Source organism: Narcine bancroftii, chromosome 4 (assembly GCF_036971445.1).
Source record: "Narcine bancroftii isolate sNarBan1 chromosome 4, sNarBan1.hap1, whole genome shotgun sequence".
Classification (NCBI taxonomy): Eukaryota; Metazoa; Chordata; class Chondrichthyes; order Torpediniformes; family Narcinidae; genus Narcine; species Narcine bancroftii.
Genome location: NC_091472.1, coordinates 89,823,850 through 89,836,289, shown reverse-complemented (window position 1 = coordinate 89,836,289; position 12,440 = coordinate 89,823,850). Strand labels below are relative to the sequence as shown.

At 43.9% G+C, this 12,440-nt stretch overlaps 1 protein-coding gene across 3 annotated transcripts in view; it reads left to right on the top strand.

Annotated features, from left to right (window-relative positions):
- The window catches only part of dhx57 (DEAH (Asp-Glu-Ala-Asp/His) box polypeptide 57), a 129,775-nt gene that overhangs the window by 101,652 nt on the left and 15,683 nt on the right, over positions 1–12,440 (top strand). For all 3 annotated transcript variants that reach the window (XM_069931914.1, XM_069931915.1, XM_069931913.1), the window contains 5 exons: positions 6,463–6,663; positions 7,074–7,350; positions 7,770–7,865; positions 9,663–9,746; positions 9,845–9,982. In XM_069931914.1, coding sequence (XP_069788015.1) covers positions 6,463–6,663; positions 7,074–7,350; positions 7,770–7,865; positions 9,663–9,746; positions 9,845–9,982 — 796 coding nt within the window. The remainder of the gene's footprint in view (positions 1–6,462; positions 6,664–7,073; positions 7,351–7,769; positions 7,866–9,662; positions 9,747–9,844; positions 9,983–12,440) is intronic.

The window sequence follows — 12,440 nt, the reverse complement described above, 5'->3', positions numbered from 1 at the left end:
AAGGCAAGGCTGTGGATATTGACTACATGGACTTTAGTAAGGCCTTTAACAAGATCACATATGGAAGGAGAGTCAGGAAGAAGGTATTCATGGTGAAGTAGTGAACTGGATTCGAGAATGTCTGGACAGGAGAAGCCAAAGAGTAGTGGTACATGATTGCTTCTCAGACTGGAGGCCTGTGACGAGTGGTGTGGCTCAGGGATCGGTGCTGGAATGATTGTTTTTTTCATCCATATCAATGATCGGGATGATAATGTGGTAAATTGGATCAGAGTAAGTTTGCAGATGACTCTAAGATTGGAGGCATTGTGGACAGTGAAGGTTTTCAAACCTTGCAGAGGGAAAATAGGCTGAAAAATGGCAGGTGAAATTTAATGCAGACAAGTGTAAGATGTTGTATTTTGGAAGGACAAACCAAGAAAGGACAAACACAGTAAATGGTAGGGCACTGAGAAGTGTGATAGAACAGAAGGATCTGGGAATACAGATACATAATTCCCTGAAAGTGGCATCACAGGTGGATAGGGTTGTAAAGAGAGCTTTTGGCATATTGGGCTTCATAAATCAAAGTATGAGTTAGGATATTATGGTAAAATAGTATAAGACATTGGTGAGACCAAATTTGGAGTATTGTGTGCAGTTTTTGTCATCTAATTACAGGAAAGATATTAATAGGATAGAAAGAGTGCAGAGAAGATTTACTGGGATGTTGCCGGGTCTTCAGGAACTGAGTTGTTACAGGGAAAGGTTAAACAGGTTAGTACTTTATTTCCTGGAGTGTAGAAAAATGAGTAGAGATTTGATAGAGGTATTTAACAATGAGGGGTATAGGCAGAATAAATATAGATAGGCTTTTGCCACTGAGGGTAGGTGAGATACAAACCAGAGGACATAGGTTAATGGTGAAAGAGGAAGGTTTAGGGGGAACATGAGGGGGAACTTCTTCATACAGGGAGTGGTCTGGGTGTGGAATGAGCTCCCAGCTGAAATGGTGTATGTGGGCTCAATTTTAACATTTCTTCTTAAAATATCTTCATTGGGTTTAACAAAAACCCTTTACACAAGGTAAAGGTAATTGTTTACATCTGTCCGGCCCCGGTCCGGGCGAAGGGTAGACGGCGGCGGCTCCGATACGGGCAGGAGCAAGGGGGAGACGGCGGCCCCGGCCTCGGTCGAGTGAGGCAGGCGGAGGCCCCGGTCCGGACAGGGAGTGGGAGGCGGCGGCCCCAGTCCGGGCACAGGGAGAGCAGCAGCGGCCCCGGCCCCGGTCCGGGCGAAGGGTAGACGGCGGCGGCCCCGATCCGGGCAGGAGCAAGGGGGAGACGGCGGCCCCGGCCTCGGTCGAGTGGGGCAGGCGAAGGCCCCGATCCGGGCAGAGAGTGGGAGGCGGCGGCCCCAATCCAGGCACAGGGTGAACTGCGGCGGCCTCGGCCCCGGTCCGGGCAGTATGGACCGACCTAGGAGGGGAGGCAGGCCCCTCCAGCCCGGGTAAGAAACCTGCATAGGAGAAGGCCACTCCGATATAAAACCTACGACCCAAGGACCTCGCTGCCACGTCCCAGCTTGCTTGGCCACGGCACTCGAACCATGGGTGTAAAGGGTGGGGCCAGTACTGCGCGCACTGCACTCCACCTAAAAGCTCCTTTGCGCAGGCCCGAGGACAGGTCCACGTCCTCCCCCTCCACGTCCTCCCCCTCCACGTCCTCCCCCTCCACGTCCTCCCCCTCCACGTCCTCCCCCTCAAAAGATGCTCACAAACTCAAGCTAGCATGCTGGAACATCAGAACCATGCTAGACAAGGCTGACAGCCACCGACCTGAACGTCGGTCTGCCCTCATTGCACATGAACTCCTCAGACTTGACATCGACATAGCCGCTCTCAGTGAAGTCCGCCTGGCAGATGTAGGCAGCCTCCAAGAACGCGGCGCGGGCTACACACTCTACTGGTCTGGCAAGCCTTCGGATGAACGACGCCTATCTGGTGTAGGCTTCATGGTCAAGAGCTTCATTGCCTCCAAACTCGAAAACCTTCCGACAGGCCTCTCGGACCGAATCATGTCCATGCGACTCCCACTTCAAAACAAACGTCACATCACCCTCATCAGTGTCTATGCTCCAACCCTCCAGGCGGAACCAGCAGAAAAGAACAAGTTCTACACCGACCTGCGCAACCTCATCCAACGTACCCCTACAGCCGACAAGGTTGTCATCCTGGGCGACTTCAACGCTCGTGTCAGCAAAGACTCAGAAACCTGGCCAGGAATCCTGGGCAAGCATGGCGTCGGCAAGTGCAACGACAATGGGCGCCTCCTGTTGGAGCTCTGCGCAGAACAGCGACTTGTCATTACAAACACCCTTTTTCAGCAGAGGGACAGCCTTAAGACCACCTGGATGCATCCCCGATCCAAACACTGGCACCTCCTGGACTACATCCTGGTGCGAGAAAGTGACAAACGAGATGTGCTCCACACCAGGGTCATGCCTAGCGCAGAATGCCACACTGACCACCGGCTGGTTCGCTGCAAGCTCAACCTTCACTTCAAGCCAAAGCCCAGGAACAATAAAGCCCCCAGAAAGAGGTTCAATGTTGGAAACCTGCAGTCAGACGAAGCGAGAGGAAACTTCCAGGCAAACCTCAAAGCAAAGCTCGACGTTGCAACCCGCCTCACGGACCCGTCCCCTGAAACCCTCTGGGATCAGTTGAAGACTACCATACTGCAATCCACTGAAGAGGTACTGGGCTTCTCCTCCAGGAAAAACAAGGACTGGTTTGACGAAAACAGCCAGGAAATCCAGGAGCTGCTGGCAAAGAAGCGAGCTGCCCACCAGGCTCACCTTACAAAGCCGTCCTGTCCAGAGAAGAAACAAGCCTTCCGTCGCGCATGCAGCCATCTTCAGCGCAAACTCCGGGAGATCCAAAATGAGTGGTGGACTAGCCTCGCCAAACGAACACAGTTCAGCGCGGATATTGGCGACTTCAGGGGTTTCTACGTGGCTCTAAAGGCTGTGTACGGCCCCTCACCCCAAGTCCAAAGCCCACTGCGCAGCTCAGACGGCAAAGTCCTCCTCAGCGACAAGATCTCCATCCTCAACCGATGGTCAGAACACTTCCAATCTCTTTTCAGTGCCAACCGCTCAGTCCAAGATTCCGCCCTGCTCCAGCTCCCTCAACAGCCCCTAAGGCTAGAGCTGGATGAGGATCCCACCCTGGATGAGACATATAAGGCAATCGAACAACTGAAAAGTGGCAAAGCAGCAGGTATGGATGGAATCCCCCCAGAGGTCTGGAAGGCTGGCGGCAAAACTCTGCATGCCAAACTGCATGAGTTTTTCAAGCTTTGTTGGGACCAAGGTAAACTGCCTCAGGATCTTCGTGATGCCACCATCATCACCCTGTACAAAAACAAAGGCGAGAAATCAGACTGCTCAAACTACAGGGGAATCACGTTGCTCTCCATTGCAGGCAAAATCTTCGCTAGGATTCTACTAAATAGAATAATACCTAGTGTCGCCGAGAATATTCTCCCAGAATCACAGTGCGGCTTTCGCGCAAACAGAGGAACCACTGACATGGTCTTTGCCCTCAGACAGCTCCAAGAAAAGTACAGAGAACAAAACAAAGGACTCTACATCACCTTTGTTGATCTCACCAAAGCCTTCGACACCGTGAGCAGGAAAGGGCTTTGGCAAATACTAGAGCGCATCGGATGTCCCTCAAAGTTCCTCAACATGATTATCCAACTGCACGAAAACCAACAAGGTCGGGTCAGATACAGCAATGAGCTCTCTGAACCCTTCTCCATTAACAATGGCGTGAAGCAAGGCTGTGTTCTCGCACCAACCCTCTTTTCAATCTTCTTCAGCATGATGCTGAACCAAGCCATGAAAGACCCCAACAATGAAGACGCTGTTTACATCCGGTACCGCACGGATGGCAGTCTCTTCAATCTGAGGCGCCTGCAAGCTCACACCAAGACACAAGAGAAACTTGTCCGTGAACTACTCTTTGCAGATGATGCCGCTTTAGTTGCCCATTCAGAGCCAGCTCTTCAGCGATGACGTCCTGCTTTGCGGAAACTGCCAAAATGTTTGGCCTGGAAGTCAGCCTGAAGAAAACTGAGGTCCTCCATCAGCCAGCTCCCCACCATGACTACCAGCCCCCCCACATCTCCATCGGGCACACAAAACTCAAAACGGTCAACCAGTTTACCTATCTCGGCTGCACCATTTCATCAGATGCAAGGATCGACAATGAGATAGACAACAGACTCGCCAAGGCAAATAGCGCCTTTGGAAGACTACACAAAAGAGTCTGGAAAAACAACCAACTGAAAAACCTCACAAAGATAAGCGTATACAGAGCCGTTGTCATACCCACACTCCTGTTCGGCTCCGAATCATGGGTCCTCTACCGGCACCACCTACGGCTCCTAGAACGCTTCCACCAGCGTTGTCTCCGCTCCATCCTCAACATCCATTGGAGCGCTTACACCCCTAACGTCGAAGTACTCAAGATGGCAGAGGTCGACAGCATTGAGTCCACGCTGCTGAAGATCCAGCTGCGCTGGATGGGTCACGTCTCCAGAATGGAGGACCATCGCCTTCCCAAGATTGTGTTATATGGCGAGCTCTCCACTGGCCACCGTGACAGAGGTGCACCAAAGAAAAGGTACAAGGACTGCCTAAAGAAATCTCTTGGTGCCTGCCACATTGACCACCGCCAGTGGGCTGATAACGCCTCAAACCGTGCATCTTGGCACCTCACAGTTTGGCGGACAGCAACCTCCTTTGAAGAAGACCGCAGAGCCCACCTCACTGACAAAAGGCAAAGGAGGAAAAACCCAACACCCAACCCCAACCAACCAATTTTCCCTTGCAACCGCTGCAATCGTGTCTGCCTGTCCCGCATCGGACTTGTCAGCCACAAACGAGCCTGCAGCTGACGTGGACTTTTTACCCCCTCCATAAATCTTCGTCCGCGAAGCCAAGCCAAAGAAAGAAGATTAGTGATAACACAAATTAAGTTATATGTATGTATATTTATGTCACATATCAATTGTAAATTATAAGCATAAACATTATTATTACATTAACTTATTTCATTCAGAATATCAAATTCTATCATTATAATAATTAAACGATTAAATCGTAATGTATTATGTCCAAAATCAATATTGAATACAAAAATTATACAAATAATACACGTATAATTCCCTTACATAAGATACTTTATCTTATGTAAAATATGATCTTATGATCTTGATAAATTTTGGTTTCAATTGCAATTTCCTTAAATCAGCAATAAAAAAAGACCAATTAAAGTGGTGGAAGGAATAAAGCATAAATAGAACAGTTTTAAATGGTTTATCCAAATGCAGTTGTCAGGTCATAGATGCCCTGTAAATAGTATGGGTTGTGTTCTCAATAGGTTGCACCGTGGGATAAAAGAGAAGAACTGTTGTTCTGTGATATGATCTGTCTCTTTCTTTGGCTTGGCTTCGCGGATGAAGATTAATGGAGGGGTAATGTCCACGTCAGCTGCAGGCTCGTTTGTGACAGATCTGTAATCTGTACTTATTCTTAATAATGAAAAGGGGAAAAAAAATCTCCCTATTAATCCACCCCTCCCTCTAAACAAGGTTATCGATATATATTGTAAATATGAATTAAATAATGGCCCCCAGACACTGACAGGGAATCCCTCGAGCATCCACACCACTTAAATCCTCAGATTATGATAATAATGGGCCCTTATCAAGTTCAGACTTTGCATCTTTTATATTATATCTAATTTTTTCAAAACTTAAATAAGACATGATATAATTTAACCATTGAATATGAATGGGTGAAATGGTCTTTATACTTCATCACAATTTTAACGTTTAAGAATTTGGACAGGTATATGGATGGGAGAGGTATGGAGGGTTATGGACTGGGTGCAGGTCAGTGGAACTAGGCAAAAAAAATGGTTTGGCACAGACTAGAAGAGACAGAGGGACCAGTTTCTGTGCTGTAATGTTCTATGGTTCTAAGCAGCAAGAAAATGCAATGTACTTGAAATAACGTTAAGTGTGGCTAAGCCCAAAGAATGGGATCCAGTTTAGCATTCAAGAGGAAGGAATGTTCACAGCGCCCAAAAAAAAGTTGATGCAACTGTATCTAATGGAGATTGTTGGAAGATTCTTGTAATTTAATCATAAAATCTGACAATTACGAGAGATTAAGGTGTTCATGTCATTATAGTAGTACAGTCTTTGAAAGAGCCATCACATTTAACCTGTTTTCTGTATAATGTCTCATATGAATTACAAGATACTTTGGAACAACCTTGGATCTCATTTCAATAGACAATAGACAGTAGGTGCTGGCTTAGGCCAATTGGCCTGTCGAGCCAGCACCGCCATTTTTCAGATCATGATGTTATGTGCAAATACAAGAGGAATTGTGTCTCACTTCTCACAGGTATGACCCATGCAAAGGGATGGAGAGCCTAGAGGACACATGGGTATCACGAGCAAATGCTCAGCAGAGGAGGGGGCGAGCTGGTCGTGTTGCCTCTGGAGTCTGCTTTCACCTCTTTACCAGTCACTGTTACCGTCACCACCTCCAGGAGTTGCAGTTGCCTGAGATCAAGAGGGTGCCTCTGGAGCAGCTTTGTCTAAGGTTGGGAAGAATTATTAGTTCATCAGTTATGCATACTATAGAATAAACTCCTTACAAAAATCAAAAACTGGATTTTAAATTGAAAATTTACACACTGTATTTCTTGGTCACAGTACCAAAATGTTTTACATTATAAATCTTCAAAAATATTCATAGTTTTATTCCAAAATAGTATTCATGGTTGCCAACTTTTTAAAAAATTGGTAATTGTAAAGACTGAACTAAGATATTTGTAACTGTAATCTTTGGGTTTGTATTCTGGATATCATTAATTGTGGAGGAACAGATGGGAAATTTTTTTTTTTGCTGGTTGCTTCAGCTGCTAGTTGCTTGAATTCTGGATTATCGGGATATTACTACATATAGAAAACTTAAAGTTGTGAGTTGCCTGTTTTTTCTCTTTTATCCAGGATCAAACTTTTGGACGTTTTTGCAGAGCTGGACTTGGAGTCTGTCCTGTCATGTTTGGTTGAAGTACCCACAGAAGAAAGCTTGAAAGCAGCTAAGAATCGGTTGCAAGATTTGGGAGCTCTCACAGCAGATGAAACACTCACTCCCTTGGGCTATCACTTAGCCTTTTTGCCTGTTGATGTCCGCATTGGAAAACTAATGTTGTTTGGTGCTATTTTCCGTTGCCTTGACCCTGCTCTGACCATTGCAGCTAGCTTGGCTTTTAAATCTCCTTTTGTAAGTATATCTATCCTTGTGGCATAATTAATATATATAGATGTGTATATATATATAAATTATCAGTTATTCCAAACCAATTCAGTTGCTGCTTTGCAAATATATAATTGATCCATGTTTAAATATTTATTACATTATTTAGTTGAGACTAGTTGTGTACAACTACCGAAACAAGTATAACAATTTCATAGAGAATTCATGGCTTGTATGAGAGGACATGAAGATGAAAACAAGTTGCTGAGACTCAAATATGATCTTATGATCTTGATAAATTTTGGTTTCAATTGCAATTTCCTTAAATCAGCAATAAAAAAAGACCAATTAAAGTGGTGGAAGGAATAAAGTTTTAAATGGTTTATCCAAATGCAGTTGTCAGGTCATAGATGCCCTGTAAATAGTATGGGTTGTGTTCTCAATAGGTTGCACCGTGGGATAAAAGAGAAGAAGCAAATGCAAAGAAGCTAGAATTTGCTGTGGCTTGCAGTGACTATCTCACTATCTTCCAGGCCTACAAGGTAAGACAGCAGTGTACTGAGCATTCCTTTGTTAGTGCTCAACTTTGCCAGTGATGGAACACCTCTTGGAGGATATGAAAATATTTATTGCATGAGCAAAGACTGATGAATTAGTAGAAACACTGAAATCTTTTGACAGTCTTTATGGCTTATTCCAGATATAGCTTAGGTGTACAATAGTCATGAGAGGAATAGATCGGGAGAGCGCAGATCTTTTGCCCAGAGTATGGGAATCAGTAACCAGAAGACATGGGTTTAAGGTGAGGGGGGAGAGGTTTAACAGGAACCTGATGGATAGCCTTCTTACACAGAGGGGGGTGGTGTATGGAATGGGCTGTCAGATGAAGTTGTTGAGGCAGGTATGATTGCTCTGTTTAAGAATAAAAATGGATAAATACATGGAGCAGATGGGTTTAGAAAGATATGGTGCAAATGCAGGCAGGTGGGACTATTGTGGGTGGTCTGTTTTGGTTTGTGTGGGAAAATTGGGCTGAAGGGCCTGCTTCCACACTGTTTGACTGTAAAACTGGCGACAGATTTTCAGTCATTTTGTGGTTAAGAATCTGGTCTTTCGTTCAGTAGTTCACCTTTCACCTGGATTAACTTAGAAATGGATGCTTATTTGAAAAGGGCAGTGACAAAAGAGATAAAGTAGTGGACTAATTTGATGCCTTGCTCAAAGAGACAACATAGACATGATGGTCGAAATGGCTTTCTACCATCTGTGAAAGTACAGAAAGATTTAAAAATCCCAGTCTTAGAACTTGACATTTCAACCTGAATCCATCTTTTGTAGGGTGCCAGTGCCTTGCACCAATTAATATGGAGTGAAGGTTGTGATTACAAATGTATTTGTGTGTTTTGCACTCCCTCTGGTAACTCAGCACTTGACCAGTGTGGAGTTGGCATTTCTGTGAAGATGAAAAGGGAAAATCAAAGCGGTAGCAACACCAAAGCGTTGTTTATAGTGTTACTTTTCTTCACAATAGAGGCTAGTCGTTTTTGATTTTAATCATTTGCTCTTGTGAATAAAAACTGTGCTGTGTTGATGCCTTAGGTGGTGGGATGACTTACTGAACTGGGGGTACTCCTGCAAAGGTGTTAAGTCTGATGTTTTTTCAGAGCACTGATTGAGTTGGATGTTTACCCAAGTTGACATCTTTTCCTTTAAAATCAAAAGAAATTACAGGACTGGGAAATTTGAAATCAAAACAGAAAATGCTGAAAGTTTCAATTAATGTCTGCCGGATATTTCCAACACTTTTTATTCTATCTTTGGATGGAAACCTGAAGGAACAAAATGAAACCAAGTCCTTGTTGCTTGTGCACCTTCTGAAGTGTATTTGCTGAGTTTCTGACAAAAAATTCTGCAAATCGCAAATACCACATACATAATGTGCTGGTGGCAGCAAGGATGGATTTTGTGTCTGGAGGCAGGCTCCCAGTTGAGCTAACAACTCCGTCCTGGGTATTATCGACCTTTTTTTGAGTGCCTTTGTACCCATCCAGCCCCAAACAAGTATTGGAATGTTCTGCTGACCAAAGTCTTAACCATGGTCAAGAAACAAGTTGCCAACCTTTGCTCCTGTAGCTGTGCTGTTAGTACAGTTTCTCCCCTTCCTTTCTGAACTTTGCGGACCCCAATGGTGAGAATCTCAGGCAGTTGACCTTTTGAGAATTAGGAGAAATGGCTGTTCCTTATTATAGCTGGTAGTTAGCTAGCAATGTGGTACAAATATTGCATGTACACCTTTATTTTAAAAGTTCTCAACTTCCTTTAATTTAAATCACCCACAGGGATGGAGTGCTGCCTTAAAGGAGAGTGCACGAGCAGCATACAACTACTGCAGGAAAAACTTCCTGTCAGGAAGAACACTGCAGGTAGGTAATAATTTTATTTCTGCTAGCAAGGAATTTAGTCAGTACACCTTGTTGCAATATCTTTTGTTAATCTCCTCTGGTCTTTTTCCACCTTGTAGGAAATTTCCAGCATGAAGAGACAATTTGCAGAACTGCTGTCAGATATTGGTTTTGTGAAGGAGGGATTGAGAGCCAAATACATTGAGAAGATGTCTTCACAGGGAGGAGATGGGATTGTTGAGGCCACTGGTCAAGAGGTCAAATAAAATTGCTTTATTTTCTATGCTGTTGTGATTGATGTAATGCAGAGGTGTTAAGGAACATTTCTTTATATAAAGGACAGTGGAAACTTGGAACTCTCTTCCCTCAGAAGCTGTTGAACATTTCCGAACTGGAATTTTAAAAAAAAACAAAAATACTTAAGGAACTCAGCAGGTCAAGCAGCATTGAATCGCAGCACTGGGATTGATTTTTTTTTGTTAGATTCTTGTATTAAGAAATATAATTACTGGTGGTCCTGACATACGTCCGAGATCCGTTCTGATCAATCGATTGGATCTGAAAATGTCACAAGTCTGACGTATGTTCCTCCAGGTCTGTGCTCACCTCCCCCACTTCGAACACTGGGTCTGCCACCACCTTCATGCCCCAAAAATAGAACACATTCGGCGGCAGCAGTGTCTCAGTGCCCTCCTGGCCCGTGGCTGCCACCACATTGGTCTGTCAAAATAAACAGCCCCTGGATCCCCAGAACTTGATATGTAATTTTTATATTTACCTACTTTTCCTTTATTTTTTTATAAACATACATTTTTTTTAGTCGTATGGGTGGATGGTTGTAAGTCTTATGGGTTGTAAGTAGAGGACCACCTGTAGAGAATCATTACATTGTTAAAGAAATTTCTTCAGCCTGTAGATCTGGAATGGCTCCAACTGGCTTTCCCATCAATTCCATTTCCATGCTCTTTTCCCATAGCCTTGGAAAATATTTCTTTTGAAAAAGGAAAATCCCTTTCCCTTTTGAAAGCCTAATTAGGGAGAATCAGTGGATAATGGCAGTTGGAAGTTTAGACCAGCCACGATATAGGTGAAAGTTGAACAAGTTTTGGAGTTTGAATGACTGGCAGTTCTCTAATACATACTTGGGTTACTTGGCATTGACGGATATATAAATTAAAGTTAAAAGAGGGCTGAGAATGGGTGTAATGTTTCTAGTTGACAGTTCTCTGCAGGAGTTGATTGGGAAGAGAAAGAAGGGCAATTCATTAGTAAGCACTCAGTTATACAGCGTTCACTTCATAGCTACCAGCAATGTCTGCTCAAAATCAGGATTGGCATTGTGTTACTACCAAGATGAGCAAAGATCCTCTAATAGCTAAGTCTCTAGTTTCTGCTGTAACTTGAGGAAGTTACTAACGAGAGGACATGTAGGCAATTCAAAGGGTAAAGATGGGAAAATTGAGTGACGATCACTGTTCCCTCTAAGCTGTATGCGTGTGTGCGCACACGTTTTGCAACCAGCCCACAAAGGAAATTAATGTGCATACAAAAGGTTAGTTACCTAAAATAATGTAGTGATTAATAATTATATTTTGTAGAATGCAATCATACTTTATTATATTAAAACATGCCAATACAGTTTTATTAGCCATGAGAGAGAGGCTGAGCCAAAATGATCTTGAAACAATTTCAAGCTTAAATTTGCACATTCAGTGCACAACATAAGAATTTTGCTCACACTGACAACTAAAAATTAGAGGGAACATTGGTGACAATTACCCTAAGCTGCTGTGTATCCATTTAAAAGCATTAAAAGCTTTTGGGGGATGTTATCACACACCTGCAAATATTGTCAGAAACCATGAATCATTGTAAGAAAAACAAAGGAAGAGAAAAGAGCCCATTTCCTGCACCTCTGCCCTTATTGACCAAACTTAAACTAATATGTAAGGGGTTTATTCCTTTAAAGAATGGGCACTTGCTTCTTCTTGCTGTAAATTATAAGCAAATCCATATGGTAGTACTTCAGACAAAGGAGAAAAGACAGGCCTAATACAATTAACTCTGGGCAACAGACTCAAAGGCAAATGGTTCAAGTAAAAACTAAAGCTCCCCATAATAAGCAGATGATCAGGGTAACAGATAACAGGAGCGCAAATTATAAATAGTCAATTTATGTCATTTTTTGTTTTAAGAAGTATTTGTTAAAGTAGAATTGCAGATTTATATTAGAAATAGCCACCTTAACAAATGGTTAAAGAAATGGTGCACGAGGGAGGGTTTCTAGATTACTGGGCTTTTTTCGAGGGAAGGTGGGACCTGCTTTGACAGGATGGTCTCCATTTGAACTGGAGGGGAATAAATAGCCTTGCAGGAACGTTTACTCATGCTGCTCTGGGGGTTTAAACTAGATTTGCCAGGGGACGGGAACCAGAGTGCCAGAGCAGATAGAGGAGTGGAGAAAAAAGATGGTGAAGATTGCATATAACGTCAGAAGTCAAAGGGTTGTTCATGATGGAAATTTTCTCAGGTGCATCTATTTCAATGCATGAAGTGTAGAAAAGGCAGTTGCGCTTAGAGCGTGGATTGGCACATGGAATTATGACATTGTGTCCATTAGTGAAACTTGGTTGCAAGAGGGGTAGGATTGGCAGCTCAATGTTCTGGGCTTCTGTTGTTTGAGATGCAATAGAGCAAGAAGGATGAAAGGGGGAG